The sequence below is a fragment of the Melospiza georgiana genome, chromosome 2 (genome assembly GCF_028018845.1).
Source record: "Melospiza georgiana isolate bMelGeo1 chromosome 2, bMelGeo1.pri, whole genome shotgun sequence".
Classification (NCBI taxonomy): Eukaryota; Metazoa; Chordata; class Aves; order Passeriformes; family Passerellidae; genus Melospiza; species Melospiza georgiana.
In genome coordinates this window covers 99,545,980-99,569,652 of record NC_080431.1, presented here as the reverse complement: position 1 = coordinate 99,569,652, position 23,673 = coordinate 99,545,980, and the positions used below count along the sequence as shown (strand labels likewise).

Genomic DNA, 23,673 nt, shown 5'->3' with positions numbered 1-23,673 from the left:
AAACTGGTAACACATGCCAAAGAAAAAGGAAATACATTCCTGAAATTTATCATGTGAATTTCATGGGATCATATTGGAAATAGGTAATATGTTAAGCCCAAGAATGGGAATGTGTAATTTGATGGTACCTGACTGAGTCATAGTAACATGGCCACTGAAGAGCTGCTAAGTTTGAAGGACAGGTGTGTGTATTCATACTCTTGCCAAAGTTACAAGTGTGGTCAGTAATGATGTCCCTCTCATACTGCCAGAACAGAATAGGAGAAAATGCAGTGAAACTTCACATGGCCAGTATGTGGTGCAGTAAAATGCATTTAGCAGTTTTTGGGATCAGAACTTACTCCATGACAATGCAACATGCATGGACTATTCTGTGTTTGTGTATTTTATGGTTAGCCTATATATAATGGACATTTTAGTTGATATAAAAATGCATGGTTGTTATTCTTGTTGTGTGTGTGTAATTAGTTTCTTAAGGATGTGAGACAACAGAACCTTAAGCATTTTGCAAGTCCAGAAGGGAAAGCTGCCCTCGCTGTCTCTGAAACTGTGGCTTTTGAGGAAAATTAAGTCTAATAGGAAGCACTGAATTACTACTCTTGTGTGTTTGGGAGATGTTAGAAATGTCTGAGATACTATGTCACATTAGTGTTTTAATGTAGATCAAAGTTTGTTTTGGGAGTGAGTCTCTTACATATCATGATCACCTTTTCTTTCTGTTTATGCACCAGTCTGAGAGTTCATGCACTGGATTTCTTCTGGGTTAAAATAACTGGGAGAGATAATCCAGAGGGATGTAATGTGCTTTAGCAACTAATGGGCATTGTGTCTGTGGCACCAGACTAGAATTGGTTGAAGGAAAGGGGAGAGTTGAAATATGTGTAGTGCATGCATCAAGCCCATCAAGCCCAGGTGTTTTGCTCAAAAGATGTGTTTCTGTGGTCCACATGACTTCCTAGGGAGTTTGTAGGTGATTGTGGAATGCTCTGTTGGTAGGCAGTGGAGGCAAATGCAGCCTGTGATAAACATACCACATCACATGCTTTGGGAGTCACCCAACTAGCCAGTAATCTTATAATTATACAGAATAGTAATTAGACTGTAGTTTTCAGTTATAAAATCAAATCAGCATTCAAAGCAGCATGCAATATCCTACAGTATATTGAGAACCAGTTGTATTTTTTTCAAATACAAAGTAGATTGTATATATCTACATTTATGCTGTATTTTACATAAGCAAGCATTACATTTTTAGAACATATTTTGTGCTTTTGGTGTTAATTTCCCAAGGCTACACTTCTGTCGCATCCTCGAGCCAGCACATACTTTTATTATCTCATTATTTCATATTTATAGAAAATCAAGTTTATGACACAACAGAAGAGGTGCATTAGCATTTCAAAAGGGTGGGGATTTTGAAATAGAGCCTATGAACAAGTAGTTGATAAGCTGTCTTTTGCTTCCCATATTAATGCTGTTAGACTAGTTTCTGTTCACTTGAACTGGATTACTTAATCCCAAAAAATGTATTCGAAATTTGGCCCAAATATAATTTGAGATTCAATATATAACTTTAATAGCTTCAAGCTGGTGTCTGTGTGTTTAATTCCTCCTTTTGCAGGGAGAAGTGAAGTTTATTGCATCTGGATTCCTTTACAGATTGGTAAAGACTTCTGCTAAACAGAATAAGGCCTCAGTTGAGATCAGTCTTAGAAGTGGTAAGAGTGAAGTCTGTGAAACCACAAGAAGGCAGTCATAACTCACAAGTGTGTGGAGACACAAGGATCCCCGTGCTCATTTGTTTTTACAGCTTGTGTTTATCTAGTAGTTTTTCTGTGCATTTGAGAAGACAGTGCTCTAAAAAGAGGAAAGGTGTCCCATACTCAGAGATGTAAATTTAATCAAAGCAGTGCATAGTCTATTTTCAGAAGTACCAATCTCCATCTTTTGCTGCTTCATTGGTGATGGATTTTGGATTTTGGTGGTTGTCTTTCTAGGAACCTACTCATGATGACAGCCAGAGAACAAATAGTGTTGTGTGTTGCGATACAGGTGATGGTTGGTGATTTTCTTAATTTCTCTTCTAGTTACTCTGGTCTATTTTTTCTGTTTTTGGTATATGTGAAGTTATATCTTTTAATGTTTTGGTCTGTAACAGCAATAAAGTTTGACTTTGTGTAAACTGATTAGGAAATATCGACCCAAAGTTTAGGTCAATATAGTTCTATTTGTAGCCATCTGTCTACAGGAGGACCCAGCATATCTTGTGATAGGAGCCAGCAAATTACAGATGATGTCACTGTCAGCATAAATCCAAAAGAAAACCTAAGACTTTCTAAAAAATTATTTGTGATATCCATTTCCTGGTGTCAAATCCAGATGTTTAAAATTAGGTGTCAGTGTGAGTCACACTGTGACCCATGATAATTTAATTTTGGTTTATAGTTGCAAATTCAGGGAAGGAATTTTTAGGATGATCAGTTTTATAAGCATTTCTTGCATTCAGTCATCTCTTTAACTTAATTACTTTGGATTAACCAGTAACCAGCATTGACTTTTCTGTGGTTTAAACATCTGTGTTATAAAAATGGCTTCCTCTAAGGGCATTTTATATTTGATTTAGTTGTGAGGAATCCCAGTAGTTAGTTACAGTAACAGAATAACTGCAGGTGTTTGTTCCAAAATGTGTTTTTGCCCTCAGTGTCTTTTTTTTTTTTTGGATACTGCTGCTTGGTGGTTTTGTTTATTTTTCATGGGTTTTTTTAAGAGTTGTATGCCATTAAAAGATGGCAGAGGAAATATATGTACATAGTCAAGCTTAATGCTGGATTTCTACATATGTTTATATAACACAGTCCTAAAGTTATCTGATAGTAATATATTAAACAGTGTGACTAATATGGTGCTAAGTGCTGTTTGTTTTCTCACATTAGAGTCCTATGCAGTATTTTTTGTTGCTGTTCTGTTTTGTTTTGTTCTGGTAGGTTTTGTATGCTTTTTTTGTTTCTTCTTGTTCGGGTGATCTTTATTTGGTTTTGGTGTTGAAATTTTGCTTTGTGCTTTTGCTAACTGGAATAAAGTCTAAGGACGTTACTTACACATCAGGAATAAATGAAGATGTTATTTTGGACCTTAAAGCTCAGTCCTGTGCTGTCAGTCTCAGCCTGGGCTGGCTCCCAGGGCTGGGGTGACCTCACTGCAGGCTGTGGCCTCTCTGAGGGCTGGGCAGAGCTGGGTGCTGGTGCAGGAACATCAACAGCCTCAGGCATGGCCAAAGATGAGCTCAGGGAATGCCAGGGACAGCTGCGGGATCAGTGGGCTCATGGTGTGCTGGGAGAACTGGCTGAAGGACAGGGCTCAAGGGTTGTAATCAGTGGGGGCACACCTGGCAGGTGTCTGTCCATCACTGGTGCTCCTCAGGGTTTGGTTCCAGACCAGCTCTGTTCAATGCATTTATCAGTGCTCTGGGTGCAGCAGGTGAATGCAACATTAGTGCAGATTTGCACTAATGATGATAGCAAATTAGGAGGTGCTGTTGGTTCTTTTGAGGGATGTGAGGCCTTGCACAGGGATCTAGATAGGTTAGAACATTGGGCAGTGGTTAATAGAATGAAATTTGACAAGTAAAAAATGTTGGATTCTGCATAATGCTGGGCACAAGTATAAACTGGCAGAGGAGGAGTTGGAGAGCAGCCCTGCAGAAAAAGATCTGGGGTGGCTGATCAGCATCAGGCTGAATGGGAATCAGCAGGGTTCCAAAGCAGCCGAGAGGGAAAATCACATCCTGGAGTGCATCAAACACAGCACCACCAGCTGCTCAAAATAGTGATTATCCCTCTGTATTCAGCACTGGTGCAGCCTCACCCAGAGTGCTCTGTGCAGTTCTGGGCCCCACAATTTAATAAGGATGTGAAAGTCCTTGAATGCTCCCAGAGGAGGGCAAAAAAGCCAGTGACAGGGCTGGAAGATGTCCTGAGAAGTGTGGCTGAGGACTTTGGGCTTGTCTAGTTTGGAGAGGAGGAGGCTGAAGGGTGACCTCATTGCTCTCTATCTGAAAAGGGAAATGGAGAGGAAGGTGCTGATCTCTTCTTGGGATCTGCTGACAGAACAGATGGGAATGGCTCAAAGCTACACAGTAACATTCAATTTATTATTTGATGCTTACTTTTTCCAGTTTTGTTCTTTATTAGAACCGTTATAAGGCAACAGAAATCCCTTACTAAGGGAATTATTTTTGTAAAATACAATGTACAATGAAATCAGAAACTATATAAAGAGGAAAATGTACTAATTTCAGTTGTTTGTATTTCCTTCCTTTTTTTTTTTTTTTTTTTTTGCTGAACAGAAGCCAAGGAACCAGAATATTACTATTTGGAATATTACTGCTATTTTGTTGTATTTTATGGCCATTTTAATCTCATACTGTTCTTTTTCTATCCATGGCTTCTCCAGTGGATGGTCTTCAAACTTGACATACACTGGACAAGCATGTAGTAGAAACAATGCTAAAAATATATTTGTGTAAGTTGCCCTTGAAAGAGCCAGTTTTGTTTCTGAGGTGGAACTTGCTTTTGAACTTCATAACTTTCTCCTTCACCACCTGCAGCTCCATGTTTCTCCTGTTTCTGCATTTCTCTTTCTACTCATTTCTGCAGAGTGGTTTGGTTTCACTGGCCAGGTTTTAGTCTCCTCTCTAGCCTGTTGCTGCATCATCTCAAAGTGCATAAGGGCTTAAATTTGCTGTAACTTGGTGAAAGACTTCTGGGGTAGGTGTTCTTAGTGTTGTGTAACAGGGTGTCCTCTTTTCTTTTTCCTGCATTATTTTCAAAGAAAAAATCTGTTTCTGTTATTTATATACAAAAGCATAACTAAATACCATAGACCAGGAGAGGTGGTGCTGTGGTTCCCCTGCCCATACATTTACTACAAGTTTGTGTTTAGTTTTGATAGAAGGGCTTTAAGAAATAAATTTCTCTTTGGCATTTCCTGACTGTTGGTTTTGATATCTCTCACCACTAAGTGTACAGACTTATCTGAAATTCATTCCTGAGTGCATACTTTTATATTTGGAGCTGGGATGCCAATTTGATTTTGTTGATTCCATTTTTCACCTTAGTTCCACATTTCACAGCTGGGCCTGGGGACACACAACAGTGACATTGATAAGTACCTGTATTAATTTGTGCCACAGTGACCATCCAGTCAGGAAATGCATGTTAAACACAAGTTATACTTTACTGTTGCTTTTAACTTCATGCTGTTAAGATTTTTGATAGGATACAGAAAATGTATGTTGGGAGCCTCTTTTTAAATTCTTCATTGCAGCATTTATTGATTTTTCTACTCAAATGTTCTATTTTACTTCAGTGGGTACTGTTGTTTGAAAGGTTTATTTCTATGCTTTTTTGTCATTTTGAAAGAATCAGTGAGGCTGTCAGGAGAGGTCACTTCTGAGAGACAGTGGTTTCACACAAATGTGGATTGAAGATTGAGCAGGGGAGAAGAGACTTCCACAACTGATAATAGATATGCAGCTACTGTCATAGCATGAATTGGCTAGTTAATTTTCATAGCTCATGTCTGGCATTTCGAAAGAAGGGTTGTATCTCCTGACATAACTATGGACAGAGATGCAAATTAAGTAATTTGATACTGTTTTGTTGTTTGGTTTTTTTTGACATTGCTCCAATTAAAGACCAGTTTGTACTTGCTTATGAGTGTTATTAACTTCCCCCCCCCCCCCCCCCCCACCATGGGGCCTACTGTAGGTAGAAGAAGATTGATTTTTCTTGCTACTCTACATGTTTTGGTTTTTTTTTTACAAGAGATGCTGCACAGCTTTCCTTTTTTCAAGACACAGAATAGAGATATTTGTCTTACCTGTTAAGGATGAAGGGCATTTGTAGTTTCACAAAGGAAATCAAGTGTGCACAAGTACTTGCTGGAATGAATCTTGTAGTATGGTCTTGTAATCCTTTGAGTCTTGTAATATTTATCTGTTGTTTTGTTTTAGTTTTTTTCCCCCTCCTGTTTTTGTAAGCTCTTTTTCTTGTACATGTCAAGCAGCCCTGGTCTTTGAAGGTCTGATTCTTGAAGTTTGTCTGCCATTTTCTTCCTGGCAGATTCAAAGTGTGTGGGGCTCAGGTTCTGAGCCCCGAGTTCCTCTAATCCATCTCCTATGTGCTGTTGGAGACTGCTTTAGTTTCCTCTGCCTGACATCTTCCATATGATGGGTCAGGCCTGGCAAGATGGGATGCTTGGAGTTTGCCCTGTGGAGTGCAGTTTGCTGTCTTCAGCATGCAGATTAGGATGCTTCAAGGTTACCCTGAAGAAAGGCTGTGCAAGGCTTATTAATGGGTAGGAAAAATGGTATTTAAGTCTTCCTTGAGGCCATTTCTGCACTGCAGATTGAAGCCACCACTAAAGATGAAGTCAAAGTCTCACTGGCATAAGTCAAGTCAGAATTGGGTTTGAAGAAAACCAGACATGAGAGAATTGAGAATGGAATGTGGGAGCATGTAAAATGCTACAGATAAAACACAAATTGCTGATTATTTGAAATTAGGGTTTCAGTGAGATACACTGGCACGAGCAATAATCACAGCTGAATGTTTGTGATTAACCATGTGTTAAGATGCAGAGTGGAGGGGAGCCTTCATTTGAGTTTGTGCTTGCTCTGATACCTTGCTATTCAAAGGAAGCCTGTAGAATTTGTTTTTCCTTATACAATGCAAGATCATTCACATCATGTTAGTTTTTATGTAGTTGAAGTTGGTAAACAATAGTTTTACATTTTGATAGACTTCCTTTTTAACTCAAGTACTAATCGGTTTCAGTAGAGAAATGAAAACAGTTGTAGATGTTGAAATTATCAAGAAGGGGAACCACACATCTGGACATTTATGGCTTTATTGTCTCAAGTAACAAATCTAATTTAAAAGCAGAGCTACTTTTTCTAGTTCAGTGGAAAGTAGTATAACTGAAACAAAGTGGTGAGTTGCTACTGATCTGTTATTGCAATCAGCTACTTCTGTCACATTTTATGTGATGAAGAAAGGGGGATAAATTGAAACTAGCACATAAAATATTGTTTCAACATTGCTGCTGGCTAGATTTGTAAATGGAAATAATAAATCCTAATACAGCATTGAGAGGAATACTAAAGAATTCCCACTAGCTTATGTTATTTACAGCTATTCTAAAGTTTTATTTCTTTTATTTATGTCTCTTTCCAAAGGGCTTGGACCTGATATGATGCTCATAGTTAGCTAATCTTATGCTAGTGAATCTCAGTTTTAGCTAAATTTTACCATAATGACAGATAAAAATGGTATTATAAAATTAAGTAGTATTGCATGGTAATCTGCTAGAAGATAAAATAAATTTTAATAAAATATTGAAATTAAATGCTATGAACTTACTGTTTCAAAATGCTCCTAAATAACTGCAAATTAGTGAAAGGAGTTAAAAAGAGTGGGTATGTCTTTATATTTATTATCTCCATAGCTTTCTTGGTAATAGAGGAGTAGATATTGTTAGCATTTCAGCTCATATGAAAAAAAGACACACATGAATTTTCTGAAGTTCAGAGTAAGAGTTGTGGTGAATGCCAAACCACTCTGTGATTCTGACTATGGCGATTATTGAAGTCAGAAAATGATGGAAATTGGAAGGGATCTTTAAAGATCATCTAGTTCATCCCTCCTGCCCTGGGATCTTCCATGAGATCATGTTGGTCATTGAACAGTTCCAGTGATGGAACATCGACTTCTCTGGGCAACCTGTTCCAGTATCTTACCACCCTTTTCTAGGGAAGAAACTTTTTATGATCCAATCTAAATCTGCACTCTCTGTTTTCACCTGTTGCCCTTTGTTCCGTCCCTACAGGCCTTGGTCACTCTGCCTTTCCTGCAAGTCCCCTTTATGTAATGAAAGGCTGCAATGAGGTCTCTCTGGAGAATCATTCTCTTCTCCAGGCTGAGCAACCCCAAACGTCTCAGCCTTTATTGAAAGGTGCTCTGATCCTCAGATAGTTTTGGTGGCCTTTCCCTGGACCTTCCCCAACAGGTCCCTGACTTTCTTGTCCTGAGGATCCCAGAACTGCATGCAGTTCTCCATGTGTGGCTCTTGAGAGCAGATTAAAAGAGGACAATCCCTTCCCTTGACCTACTCGCCGTGTCTTGGAAACTTTGTGAACATATGACTACATACTTGTATGAAGGCATGCACAAACATGATCTTTTTAAACATTCACAAAGCAAGATCCAGCTTCAAAGCATGGGCTTCATAGTTGTGGTAGCAAATCCCTGTATTCAAGCTTACAAATGCTGCAGTTTGGAAAAATATGGTGGTTGTCTCCATTACAGTGATTCTAATGTATCTGTTTCTTCTTCTGAATTGTATATTGAGAGAATAATTTTTATTTTTATTTTATCTGTGTGAGTTTTATACATAAGATGTTTTGTATTATTGTGGTTAAGAGCCAGCTGGCAACTAAGCTTGGCGTATGCTCACTCAGTGGATCCATGGGTGGGACTGGGGAGAGTATCAGAGCAGTAAAGGTAGAAAAACCTCATGGCTTGTGATAAAGACAGTTTAATAGGTAAAGCAAAACCATGCACACAAGCAAAGTAAGGAATTTTTTTGCTATTTCCCAGATGTACAGCCATCCCCTTTGTCATGCATAGTGGTGATTTGGGAAGACAAACACCATCACTCCAAATATCCATCCCTTCCTCCTCCTCCCTTTGGCATTATATATTGAGTAGGATACCGTATTGTATGGAATATCCCTTTGGTCAGTTGGGATCACCTGTCCCATCTGTGTCCCCTCCCAGCTCCTTGTGCACCCCCAGCCCTCCCTGGTGGGATGGGGTGAGGAGCAGAAAAAGCCTTGATGCTATTTGTAAGCACTGCTCAGCAGTATCAAAAGCATCCCCATGTTATCAACACTGCTTCCAGCCCAAATCCAAAGCATAGACTATAGCTATTGTGAAGAAATTATGCCAGATGAAACCAACATATGTAACATATGTATATTATTCCATTATTTGTATCACTCTTTAATAAAAAAAATAATAAAGAAGAAAAAAAGAGAGAGAAAAAGATACTGTGCTGCTATATTAGTACTTTGCATTCTGGCCTACCTGAATTCCTCCTCCTTGGAAACTGATTTCCAGATGTATAGCTGGTGCCAACAGTGACAGAATACTGCAGTCACATTCCCTATGGGAATACCTTGCCTAATTCCTGTGAAAGGGTGTCCTTTTACTCCCTCATAGACTGACAGTTGTAGCCTAATTGTGAACAATAGATTGACCAGAATCTTCAGCCATTCTGTTTCTAGAGAATGGACTTATAAATGATGGAAGAAATACATACATATAATGTCCTCCCACTGATCTTAAGGTGTATTGCAGGGTTTGTACTCCTTTTCTCATGTTCAGTCATTTAGGTCTTCCTGATGTTGTTTCAATCTTTCACTATACAGAAAGTAAATCATTATTTTGTTTCATCTTTTAACATCACAAACATACACTTCTGAGCTGTGAGTTTTTTCCAAAACTGACCTTTCAGAAACATCTCTGGAAAAGCAACAAGTTGCTGTTTATCCCTGTGCCAGTTCCATACTTCTCTTTCTCTTCTTATTGTGTTTTGCTTTAGCTTAAATTATTATTTTGCATGTTATACTGTATTGGTTGTTTTACTGCAGTTGGGATAAATCAGGGCTATACTGTTTCCTTATCTTGGAAACACACTTTATTATCAAAAATATAAAATAAAACTGGCACAAGTGTCTTTTGGGAAACTCATACTGCCTTTAATTGAATTTTCCATTTACTTAAAGGTTGTTCATTATCTTTGCTTGACAACTTGTTTTAAATGTTGTGCAATATTGAAATGCAACTAATGGACTTTTCATGAATCACTAATAATCTATATCAATTTCTTAAATGCAAGTACTGCCTTTTGTCTACAACTTAGCAATTCTAGACAGCAAGTGTTTACAAAGATGGACTGAAAGACGACTTTGTTCAGTTTTCTACCAAATTTGCCTGCTGAAATGCTTTCCTAACTTTTTAATGTTCACTTTACACTTGTGTGAGCCTTTAACTCCACAAAAGGGACCAGGAGTCAGGATTGGTACTTACGTTGTGGCACATCATCGTTTTCTAAGCAGAACTGCATGGTGTGTTCCATTTAAATATGTTAGTGAGATTATGTCTAGCCTGAAAGAAATATTATCATTCATGTACATTTCTTTTGTCTTTCAGAACAATGGGTCGCTTGCTTGGTGCCAGAATCATAAACAGTGTTCAAAGGTAAGTCTGCTTTTTCCTCTCTCATTTATGTAACCTATCTGCTTTCAGTCTCTTGTCTGTAGATTAAGTGCTTTTCTTCTTAGCCTGTTTCAAAAGTGTCTGTTTATATTTTATTTGGAAACCTCAACCTGTAATAAAATATCAAAAATTAAAACCAAGTGATTTACTCTTTCAGGACAAAGGAACCATGTTGAAGGATATGTATCAAGCATAGTTAAACCAAGATAATTCTGTCATTTTAAGAAAGTTTACACTGGCTAGAAACTGGTGTCTCATTTGTGGTTTTTTCAGTATTTTTGATCAGAGTAAAACTGTCAATAATTTAAAAGTCTTCCTCCAACAGTACCAGGGTATTTCAATATTCAACATTTCATTCAGTTTGGGCATTTAATTTTTATCTTGAACCTTAGTTTCTTGGAAAGTATTCTTGACACAAATCATGGTGACTCTCCTGATGCCCTTTCCCATGCTAGCATTTAAACCCTGGAAGCCTAAAGGGTAAATGGGCAAATTGTCAACTGATTCTCCTGTTGAAGGGTCTTTGTATGGTGCCTGGACGGAAGCAGCAACAATTTGGGAGCTTTAGTGAGTTTAGCTCAAGTGGAATTGCACATTTGTTGCTGACTGTTCATAAATCTCATGGAAGATGCATTCACTGGAAATTTGCCTAAAGGTCCTAAAAATGTGTTTCAACAATAATTTAGGCTTTTTTATTCATGAAGGTTGTACTGAAAATGGAATTAAATCTAAGTAGCATTGTTTTGCATTGTTTCAGTAATGCAGTTGATGTTAAATGCTGATGTTAACCCTTGATTTTAACCCTTGTTAATTTCTTGTGTATATTTAAAGAATGAAATTACACGTTTGCTGATCTAGCATCCCTTGACATAAAAGGGATTGGAAATTGGCTGATTTTTTGACTGTTCTGTTGCAGGTAAATAAAACAGAACAGTTGGTTGCTTTTATCAGTATTAAAATACAGGGTATAACAGTGTCAATATAAGAAAATGATGGAATGGAACATTTCCTATTAGCTGTGTCACACTACTAAGGATTTCACTTCTGCAAGGAAATCTTATCATTCTTAAAATTCTTCTTGAAAACCCCAAACAGATGTACCAAGTGCATATTTCATGTTAACTGAATTGCCTTTTCAGGAAAGCATGAGGGCCTTGTTCCATAGTGACCCATCACTTGTTCCATAGTGATTCTGATACAGTTTTTAAAAAATTTGGTTGCAAAGCCTACTGTGGTAAGTACTTGGAAGGGTTTTCCAATGGTTTGTGTCTGCCCAACAAAGAAGGAATCACATAAGAAAAGTAGTCCAGGTTTTAAAGCAGGGCAGAGGTTATAAGATTATCTCTCTGAGTCACTCACAAGTTTATTGAATCCACATAAGGGGTATATAAGCTGACATGAATTTTGCCTTAAAATTGAATCAGTATCTTGAAACCAGTGTAAGAATGCTACAAATTAATATTGTATTACGAAACAATGATAATTTAAGTTTTAAATTACTTAAAATGTGCTTTGCAGTTATGTTACCCTATGGTTTTCATTCTTTCTTAGGGAGGTAATATATTTTCCTTAAGAAAGCAGCTTTGCCATATTTAGAAAATAAATAAATGTAAACTTGGCCAAATTGTTAGCAGAGCTAAACTTAAGCATAATGTTGTCTTTTCAGCGTGGCTTTGATTTTTCGTGTTTTACAATGCAAAGTTAAAACAATTACTTTAGCTAGCTAAAATTTTCAAAGTGATGCAGAGAATTCAGTTAACCTTTTAAAAATGCAAATTCCTTTTACTTCTTCTCAGCCCCTCGGTGGAGGAGGTTTGTATGAGTGCGACAGGTGCTGGAAGATTCCACAAGGAATGGTGTGCCACCTTACACAACTAACATGGAAGGCCTTGCTGGAGATCAAAAGGCTGGGGGCAGCCTTGGCTGCAGTGACCGTGAGATTGTGGAATTCAGTGCTAGGCAAGAAGGAGGCAGGGCAGCAAGCAAGTGTGGACTTCAGGAGAGCAAGCTTTAGCCTCTCTAGGGGTCCTCTTGGAGGAATCCTTTGGGAACAGATCCTGTGGGGAAGAGGGGTCCAGAAGACCTAGTTGATCTTAAGGATCACTTCTGTAAGGTTCAAGAATGATGCATCCTGGTGAGCAAGAAAAAGGGCAAAGTTGACAAGAGACCTGAATGAAGAACTCGTGTCATTTCTTCAATGTAAGTAGGAAATACATAGGAGATGGAAGCAGGATCAGGCCACTTGGAATGAATGCAGAGAGGTTGTCAGAGTGAGTAGAAATGAGGCAAGGAAGGCCAAGACACATCTGGAATTAATGGAATGGGGACTGTGGTAACAGAGGACAAGGAGAAGGCAGAGTTGCTGAACCTTCCTTGCATCAGTTTTCATTGACAAGACCAGCCTTCAGGAATATCTGACACAGGAGATCTGGGTAAAGAAGTGTTTGTTGTAAAGAAGACTTTCCCTTGGTTAGGGAGGATTGGGTTGGAGAGCCCTTAACATCTGTGACTCCATGGGCTCTGATGGGATGCACCCACAAGTGCTGAGAGACGTGGTGAGGTCATACACCATAAGTAGGTCAAACTTGATTGCCACACCTTGCTTGTGGCAATCAGGGGAAGTGCCTGAGGACTGGAAGAAAACAGATGTCACCCCAGCTTTCAGAAGAGGCAAGAAGGAGGACCTAGGGAACCTAACAACCAGTCAGCCTCATCTCAGTCCCTGGAAAAGTGGTGGAGTGCCGCACGCTGAAGTCCATCTCCATATGGATGACAAGTAGATTATCAGGAGTAGTCCTTGACCAACCTGATGGCCTTCTACAATGAGACAACTTGCATGGGTGGATGGGGAAATGCAGTGGATAATTTCTACCTCAATTTCAGCCAGGCTTTTGACACTTTCTCACAATATCCTCAAAAACTAACTCAGGAAGGAAGGAGCGGATGGACTGAGAACTGATTGACTGGCAAATTGCAAAGGGATGTAATGAGGCACAGGGTCTGGCTAGGGCCTGTCACTTGTGGTGTCCCCCAGGGTTCAATACTGACCCAGTATTGTTCCTCTTTTCATCAGTGACTTGGATGAGAGGGCAGATGCCTCCTCAGCAAGTTCAGCAACTTTCGGGTTTGGCTGTTTGGTCTCTGCCCCGAGATGCGTGTGATGTTTCTGAGACAGCCCGTGCTCCAAAGAATGAGTCTGGACTCTTCACTTTCCGGTCTTCAGGTTGCTTATTATTTCTTATCTAAAAAATTTTTCTCTCTGCCCAGCCAAGATCTGTTCAGCAAGGTAGTCACGAGCACTCTCCACCGCCCCTGAGGCGGTGTTGTCTTTTATACTACAAACTATGGATATCATGTTTATTTTAAATTCCCAATATCTATCACCTATGTTAGTGCACTTCTATTCTAAACCAATCCCCAAGTGCCAACTTCACAGCAGAAAATGGAGAACAAGAAAAAGAAAGAAGGACTGGACACGCCCTGGTTCCTCCATCTTGTCCCTATAACCCCCATACCAAAAATTCTAAAATCTATATTTTCACCCTGTGAACACATCATTCTTGCACCATTCAAACTTGTGTGGCTCTCATGTCTTCATACACGGGTGGCACTTCGTTAGAAGGATCAAAATCAAGCCACCAGGTGTTCTGGGCAATATGCCAGAGTCTCCGAGCCCCCCAAGAGGGTTCTTGGCAACTCTGAACATCCAGAGGGATGTGCTGAGTTCCCACAAGTGACAACAGAAAGCTGTGAGGAGTGGCCAATACTCCAGAGCGCTGTGAGCCCTTCAAGAAGGACCTTGACAGGATGGGCAGGGAAGAACTGTGTGAAGTTCAGCAAAGGCAGGGTCCTGCACCTGGGGAGGAACAACCCCCTGCGCCAGCACAGACTGGAGTGACCTGCTGGAAAGCAGCTCTGTGGAGCAGGAGCTGGGGGTGCTGGTGGACAACCATCTGTCCATGAGCCAGCAGTGGGTCCTGGGGGCCAGGGAGGCCAGTGGGATCCTGGGGGGCATTAGGGAGAGCATTGCCAGCAGGGAAGGTCTGCTGCCTTCCTGGGGGCCTGGGTAGGGATGCCGCCTGGAAACTTCCTACCCTGGAGGGGTCCTAAGACTACTACTCATTACTGATTTTCCACATAGGAGATGATGAAGTGGCAACATGTAGTCCAAGGATGATCAAAAAGGACTTTGGAATGTTTGGCAAGGGAATCTGAGGCACAAGTTACTATTTCCTCTCTACTTCCAGTTGAAGGCAGCAACATTGGAAGAAACAGATGGGCTGAGTCTATTACTGCATGGTTCTGGGGCTGGTATCACCACCAAAATTTTGGGGTTTTTTCACCATGGAATGGTCTGTGCAGCACCAGGTGTGCTTGTACCAGTAAGGACTCACCATTCTCAGGGAGGAGAGTTGCTGCTTGGGAACCAGAGGGGCTCATTAATAGAGCTTTAAACTAGTTATGATAGGGGAGGAGGTGTGCCTGGTGACCTGTGGGAAGGGAAGTGAAGGTTAAAGGGACAACGTGCGAGAGGACCCTCTGCCAGTGACTCTGAAATGTGCTGGCCACACTGCAATGCACTTGCAGTCTTACGGAGACAAGCCAGGGATTCCTAATGTAACAGAAACCAACAGGGAAACACCAGAGAATTATCTCAAAGGATTAAGGGCTGTTCCTTTAGGAAGGCAACTGGCTGACAGGCCAGCTGAGGTGCCTTTACACCAGTGCATGCAGTGGGGGTAGCAGACAGGAGGAGTTGGAAGCCACTGTGCTGCTAGAAAGCTGTGGCCCTGTTGCCATTTTGGGACAAGGTGAATGGATTCAGACTGTGTTTGTGTAGAGGCATTTCACACATACTCTTCAGCCCTCCACGTTCCCAGGAGCCACATAAATATTTCCACTTGCATTGACACACTCATTAGGATTGATAGTACATGTTATAGAATTGTTTGTGTACTGAGGTTCCATTCATATTTGGTCTAGGCAATGAAAGTTAAAATTTAGCATTTCTTTTACTTTACCAGTAGGTTGCTGGCAGCCTGTCAGACTTGCTGAGTAATGCAAAGGTGGACTCATAAACAATGGCATGAGGAAGTAGAACTGCAAAGTGGAGAGGCTGAAAAAGAAAGTGGGCTGGATTGAGCTGGGCTCAGTATTTCTTAACACAGTTGTTGGACCAGCACCTGGATCTCATCTGCTCTACTCATTCCTAGACACCACAGGGGTAAAAAGCTTATCTGGGGAGAGAACCAGACAGACACTCCCTTCTTTTTTCCCCATACATGACTACATAAAACCCCAGTTTCTGTTGCCAACAGCTGGCTCAGCAGAAGAATTAAAAATAGAATCTCTGCAGAGGTTATTGTCTGGTTGGGGAAAGACAGTTAAAGCTGGAAACTGATGGATCTAGTTTTCTTATGCATCTGGCCTAAAGTCTTCCATCAGAGCCAAGTGTTTGGCAAAATAGTACAAAAAATATATTCATGCTTGTCATCTTCAGATTGTCTTTAAATAATATTTTCACATGAGTTAGGCCTGTAGGTAGGCAAATATAACCTATTTTTGGCTTATTCCTCCTTTTCCCATCCAACTAATCATATTTGTTATGATATGAGTTACCTAAGTGATTATTTTAAAGCATTATGCGGTACAGGTTATATACAGGATGAAGTAGTGTCTGTAATGTATAGATTTCATCTAAAACATAATTCAGCTTATTTCCAACGCAGGTAGTCAGTCAGCTTTGCTACTGGAAGAGGGGCTTCTCCCATTTGATCATTTTTGTGGCCCACCTCTGGACCAGCTCTAACAGGGGCACATATTTCCTGTGCTGAGGAGCCCAGAGCTGGAAGCAGCAGCACTCCAGGTGGGGTCCCACTGGAGCAGAGTAGAGGGACAGACTCACCTCCCTCAGTCAGTTGATGACTGCATTTGGTGCAGCCCAGGATGCAGTTTGAGCAAGTGCACCCTGTGGGCTCACGTCCAGCTTTTCACCCACCACTACCCTTAAGTCCTTTTCCATAGGGAAGCTCTCAATCCCTTCATCCCCCAGCCTGTATTGATACAAAGGATGGTCTTGCCTAGGTCATCACTTTGCACTTGTTGATACTCATAAAATTCTCATGGGCCCACATTTAACTTGTCCAGTGCCCTCTGGATGGCATCAGGCATGTCAGTCACACCACACAGCTTGGTGTCATCTGCAGAGGCTCTTGCTTAGCCCCCCCTCAGTCCTGCTGTGCCACAGATGACAACAGTAAGCCATATTGATGCCCAGGGGTCTGGTGACCTCTAGGGAACACCACCCTCTGGATGAGACCAGCCAACTACATTACTACATTCTCTTCTACCAAGGAGTCCAACTATCAAATCCATCTCTCTAATTTGGAGAGAGGGATGTTGTGCGAGACCATGTTAAAAGCCTGGTTAAACCAAGCCATGCTGTGTATCTCAAATCACCTCCCTATCCTGCATGTGCCTTAGCATAGCTTCCAGAAGGATCTGTTCCATGACTTCCCAGGCACAGAGATTAAGCTGGCAGGTTAGTAGTTCCCAGAGTCCTTCTTTCTACCTTTTTCAAAGCTGGGTCTAGTGTTTCCCTTTTTCCAGCTACCTGGATCTTCACCTATGCTTAACTGCTATGACTTTTCAATTATGGCAACTACATCAGCCGATTCCCTCAGGTCTCTGGGATGCATCTCATCAGGTCCCATAGCCCATGCATGTTCCGGTTCCTCAGGTGGTTATGGGCTGATCTGTGGTTACAAGTGGAGTGACTTTGCTCCTCCAGTCCCCCTCTTGCAGCCCATCCACTTGGGAGGCATGGGGATAAAAAGGTTGTCTCTGAGTCTGAGAGGAAAAATGTGGAATACCTCAGCCTTCTCCCTAACCCTTCTTGCCAGGATAGGTGTGCATACTTCCACTGCCTGTGCATTTCCTTCTTGTCCTTTACCTTGACCAGAAGGTCTCCACTCATCTATGCAGGTCCCTTGCTATCCTTTCTTGATTTTTTACACTTGGAGATTGAGAGTTCTTTTGCTGTATGGAACACGTCCTTAAAGATCTGCCAGCTCTTTTTTGGTCCCTTGTCCTTTAGAGTAGCTTTCCCAGGGAGTTCTGTTGACTAACATCTTGAAGAGCTGGAAGTTTACTTTCCTAATATTTAGGGTCCTGACCTTATTCTTTGCCAGACCCATATCCCTCAGGACTGTAAACTTCACTAGTCCATGAACATTGTATCCCAGTCTGCCTCTTCATATCACGGATTAACTAACTTGGTTAAAGCATTACAATAACCATTAAATTTCCTGATCAATCTTTCCCTAACTGCTATATGTGGATTTAAGAACTACTGGATAGATGAAATACTATCAAAACCTGGCCTAAGAAAATAATCTGCAAGGCTGACTGAAGTACTTCAAGGGTAATAACTTTGCACTGGAGGTTTGTTCTTTTTGTAAATAGCAGTAAAGGGTTCTATGTTGTGTTTTGAATTCCTTCACTGACTCGACCTTTGCTCTTGGATTTAACTTTCACATCTTTACATAATTCCTGAGTTGAGGTTTTCTGCCTCTCCTTAACTTACCTTCTAAAAATTTTTATGTGACATTTTGTCTCTGTCTCTCCACTAGTGTCACTATTCTGTGTACCTATGGATCTGTTTCTTATAAATCTATCAAAGAATCAGTGAGGTTGTTGGAAAACCCTTTTACGTCTTTTAATGAAGGGTCAACTAGAGAAGGTTGTCCAGAACTACATCCAGTTGGAATTTGAGTATCTCCATAAGTAAAGACCACAACCTCTCTTGGCAGCCTATGTCAACATTTTCACAGTAAAAGAGTTTTGGTATTTCTTGTTTTGTGATTTGTGCTTATGGCCTCTTGTTTAGTCCATAGGCATGACAGAGAAGAGCCTGGCTGCCTCCTTTTCATTGCATCTCAATGGATATTTATAAACATAAGTAAGATCCCTCTGAACCTTTTTCTCCAGGCTCATCAGTCCCAGATATCTGCACTTGTCTGCATATGGCAGATGCTCCAGCCCCTTAATGAAATTCTTTGCCCAATGTGTTCTTCTTTTCTGCTTATGCTTTCTAAGCCCCAAATGACTCATTCCTACTGCCATTTGCAAAGCTCCTGTCCTTAAAGTCCCATTGCCTTCCAGTGGCCATTCTTGTTAAATTGGATGTAAATGCACAGCTTTTGCTGTTCCTGCTCCAATTTTCAGGTTTGTTTTTACAGTGTGAGCTCCACAGTCCCAAGGCTGTTCTTCTCAAGCACTTGGGAGTGCTGTGCATACAACAGGTGCTTCCCTATAAAAACAACAGAGCTGATTGCTGCTGAGAGTAACCTGAAAGGGGAGAGTCCTGCATTGATGCTGGCTTAGTGAAAAATGTATTTTAGACCTAAGGTGGGGGGGAGGGCAAGGGGGATGAAATGACTGGGAAAGGCATTTCAAGAGTTTGTGATGTAGGCATAATTTATTTTTTTTTACAGCTCCTTACAGAAGGTGGTTTTTTTTTGTCGGCAGCTGAAAGTCAAGAGACCAGCAGGCATAATTTAGAGCTGCATGTGCTGTGGCATTTACCAAGGAGTGGAGATAAATGGGCATCATCATAACTCACTGTGAATTGCAATACAACTTTCTTGTTCCCAGTGGCCAAGGCAGTGGTCCCTGATAGATTGATTCTGTGAGAAGGCTGAAAGGCTATTTCATGAGTTTTCAGAACTGAGAGGAAAATGTGAAAATAAAGATAAACAGTTTACAAATTCTGCAGCCAAATAAACATACTGCTTGACTACCCCAAAAAGACAGTTTACTTTCTATTTAGAGTATAATATACACTCCTGAATTCTGTATTCCAGCAATTTTCAGGCTTCCAGCTGAGCTCTTTGCAGAGATAATGCAGGTGGAAAGATGAGTTAATGGTTTAAACAATTAGAGATTTGATGCAGTCTTCCATCTGTCAAAGCCCACTGAAATGAAAGCTCACAGTTTTAATTTGTGCCTCCAGCATCTAACTCAGTCTGAGACGGTGTCAGCGATTTGCCCTGCCCACAGTAGTGTTATTCTTATGTTAAGCATTCTGTGCACACATGCTGAGAGACTTCTATCAAACATATTAGTGTGCATTTGAGAGATCATTAGCCTGAAGTAGATGAAACATTCTATGTTTCTTAGCCAGAAACTCACATCTCTGCTGGAAAATGTGTTGAGCCACTGTTACTTACACAATAAAGCTAGAGCAGGATAGGGATAGCATTGTAAAGTTTAGCAGGAATAGTGGTATTTAAGTGGCACCCATAAAAGGGTGAGGTAATGAATGTTTTGGTTTTTTGTCTAAAAAGGAATGAATAAAAATTTCTTTCTTGATCTGCTAGACAGATTTTTTTTTCTTTCATCTAGTAAAAGCTAAGGTAAAACCACTTAATAGAATTGGAATTCATAAGAATTGATCAATAAGATTATTGTTCTGCTAAATAGATAAAAAGTCATGAGCATCTAAGAAATCAGGCAGATGTGATATTTATAGTTTTCATTCTCATGCATTATTTGATTTCTTTTATATTTAGCTATAAAAAGGTAGAGGGAACTGAGCGAACCATAGTGGTTAGATGATTAAAGCTGTACTAGGTAATAAATAGGGTGACTGAAGTTTCTGGATATTTGTTTTTGGGGAAATAGAAGAAAGAGCTTTGTGATTCAGTGTTTGTGTTTATATGAAAGCATTAATGTATAAGTGTTTATGATTACAGGAATCCCTTTGTTCCTATGGGCCTTGAGAACTGACAAATAAACAGAATTTAAATCAACAACAATACTGCGAACAATATTTGCAGTACTCTGTAATACTCTGATGTATTGCTCTATATTTGTAAGTATCAAGTTTTATTTTTTTGGGTATTGAAAAAACAGTTGTGTTAGAACATGAAATAAATGAAGTGAACGTGGAATAAGTGAACATGAAGTTCATATTCTTTACAGCTGCTATATTGGATCACACCAGTCATCCTTCCAGTCTAACACTTGTGTTGCCAGCTGGATGCTTAATAGATAAGTAAACCTGTAGGTATAAAGTAACCTACTGCTAGAAAAAAAAGAAAAACTTCCTTAAACCCTATTACTTTTTTTTTTGTGTGTTACTGTGCGACATAAAGGATGCATCATTTTCAGAATGCTAGTTTTGGCTTCTCAGCTCTTGCTGCTTGCGGTTTTGTGCACCTTAATTTTTTTTGCCTTGGAAGAACAGACCTCAGGACTTTATGGAAGGTGTTTTGCTTGGCCTTGACTCTGAATGATGCTGCTGATAACTTTCTGTCTCTAGTAAAAATGGTTAGAATCAAGTTACTTTCTTTTTTCCCCTTGTTAAAAGATTATCACGACTGCCAGAGCCCCTATGAGGGATAGGAAGGAAAGGCTCAGATTGGTTTTATGTTCCTGTAGCTCAGGTTTTGTTAATGAGGAATGCTGAGGTTCTCATTGATCTTCAGCATGGCTTCAGAGAAAAGTTTGGTTCTTTGGAGCTTGTTCTTTTGGCCAGTTGTATCTGTTCTAAGGAGATAATGAACTCTGATCACTGCGCTGTTTGAAATTTGAACTCCTGAATGCTGAGCAAACTGAGCCAGTGTTCAGCATAACCAGCTGAAGATTAAGTAACTCTCACGGAGAAAGGACACAAAATTGTCATTAATGACTGAATTGTGCCAACACTGGCTTTGAGGGTGATAGCATAGCAGTCTCAAGTGTGTTCTCAGAAAAGCCAGTGCTGGCTTTAGACTTTAAATCTGCATACACTGTCGTAAATAGAGACACAGACTGCAGCTAAAGGGAGAAATGTGTGCATGGGGGTGCTCACATATAAACACAACAGATATTATTGAAGCTGGCGTGCTGAAGCACTAAATGCTTCTTTAACTTAGCTTTATCTGCTTCAGTGAACACTTCAAAATCCAAGGACATTCAGACTGCAGAATCCTTTATTTAGAGGTATTTGAGCACAGAAATAATCCGTTCCTAGAAACTTTTGAAATACCAATGCAGCTATTCAGTCTAATCAACTGTAAATTTTTGTCATCTAAAAAGCAGTTGATTAAGTAACATCTAACAGAAGGATGATTATAATTGGAGCAACACTGGCCAGACAATAAAGACAGACGCTACTACTGAGATTAAGACGAATTAGCAGTAAATCTTCTTGAAAACAAGTAACAGATTTGTATTCCAAAATCTTCAGTTTTACCAAGTCTCTCACCACTCAGTTTGCTCAAAGCTTGTATGTATTTTTTTCTTATCTTTCAATAACTTTCCATGCTATATGCAGAGGGGAATATGTGACATGAAAGTGTATTTGAGATTTTGATTTCCCAAATACATTCTTAGTTTCCAAAGCTCGACGGCCTGAATTACTATTAAGAAATTTGAATAACTTAAATATGTCAGAGAATCTGTACAAAATTTATAAATTTGCAGTTGAGATGAGAATCTTAATTTTATCTTAAATTTTAATTAATTAATTGATTTTATCTTATGACATTGCATTTCATTAACCTAATTAATTTGTAGTGCAAAACAGGCTGTAATAGACTGTTCAAATGTACGGTCCTTTTCTCCTCTTGTGGGAGACAATTGCAAAGTTAGGTCAAGTACAGCTCTAGTTAAGTGACAAAGACAAAATGTACTTGTATTGACATTTAATGTAGTAATAAAATACATTCAAGCCACTGGAAAGGGACATATGTCTGTATCTTATCTGTGACTTCAAAAAGAGTTTTGCTTGACTAGCACCAGGGCATTATTGAAAACCCACTGAAGTAAAAAAAACTGACTTTCAACAAGCTTTACACCCATCTATAGTTAAGATTGTGCTTTTTCAAGTGACCTCCCTCGGAGTTTCTGCATTACTCTAACATTGCAGGAGATATAAAAGTGTGCTTGGGTAGATGGAGTTCCTGTACTGAGAGAGAGGCAACTGTCTTTGAGGCAGACAGGCAGGGATGCAAGTGCCCTTTCCTCCACACATTCATTGAAGTGTAAGGAAAGCATTAGGCTGGAAGTGAGAGCTATGACTCTTTTCTACTTTTGAGTGCCTGCAAAGAATTGGAAAGCTGTCTGAGCACAGAGGCATGGTCTGTCCTTAAACAGAAATTGCAGGTTTTATTTTGTGACTGTGGTATTTAATCAGATGCTGAAGAGTTAATTGCCATTTAGCACTGACTGTATATTAGAATAACTCTCTGTGCACAACAGACAAAAATGCTTCTGAAAGGGTGCAGTGTTAAAGAGCGGGTTTTGTGCTATGAATTTTAAGTAGATCTCCTTACTGAATTTCCTTAAAAAGTTCGGCTTAAAGTCAGTTCAGGGTATGGTCTCAGGTGAATGGGTCAGAAAGGTAACTGGTTCTGACAGTTCTTCCATAATATTCACATCTACTATATGGATTACAAGCATACATTCTGATCTTAGTCATATCAAATATTTTTAGCTATTTCTGTGGCCTAAGGAATTTAAGTGCATAGTGGAAGCATGTAGCTGTACAGATAGAAGTCCCAACATGGAGATAGTGACAAGAAAATATTCAGATCTTTTTTTCTGATACCATAAACTTTCTGAAGTCTGCAATGGTTCTAAAGGCAATTTCCTGCAGTCTAATTTACATTTGGTTTGCATCTCATTTTAAACTAGGGAACAAATACTTGGGGTGTAAAGTGAAAGGGAAATCATAGCCATATTTATTGAATGTTGACATATGCATTTAATCCATATGGAAGATGTGAAGCAGCATTTTGTGTTCATGTTCAGTGTAAGGAGTTGCCCATGCAGGAATGCCGGCAGGATCCCCTACACTGAAATGAAAGAAGACATGGATAACTATTCAGCCTTGTTTTGATGCTGGTGTATGTGTGTACAAAATGGATTTGTTGTTTCAGGTAGGTGTTTTCAGCTTATGCATTTAGAAATTAAAGGATTGCTGTAATTAAATCTGTAAAGGAATTTTTTTCCTTTGGAGTATGAACCAGAAGACTGAACAAGGAACTTTTCCTCAATATATCGAATACTCTGTTTGCTTTAAGTTGCAAAACCCATGGGTTCCAAAGAATGTCAGAGTTTGCAGCCCTTGACTTTGAATAAAGAATACAGCTGACTATGTTTATTTTTCCCATAGACGTGATATTGTGATATCTAAAATCCATTAAATTTCAGAATCCACAATAAATCAGGGTATGAGCAGGAAAAGAAAACTGAGTTACAGCACTGGGGATTTGAACTGCACCCTCCAAAAACAGTAGAAATTTTCCAGAGCTAGGAATGAAGAATCAGATTTTAAAGTGGTTTC

At 39.8% G+C, this 23,673-nt stretch overlaps 1 protein-coding gene across 1 annotated transcript in view; it reads left to right on the top strand.

Annotated features, from left to right (window-relative positions):
- The window catches only part of ANOS1 (anosmin 1), a 133,743-nt gene that overhangs the window by 14,565 nt on the left and 95,505 nt on the right, over nt 1–23,673 (top strand). The window contains exon 2 of the mRNA XM_058018726.1: nt 10,275–10,322. Within this exon, the coding sequence (XP_057874709.1) occupies nt 10,275–10,322 (48 nt within the window). The remainder of the gene's footprint in view (nt 1–10,274; nt 10,323–23,673) is intronic.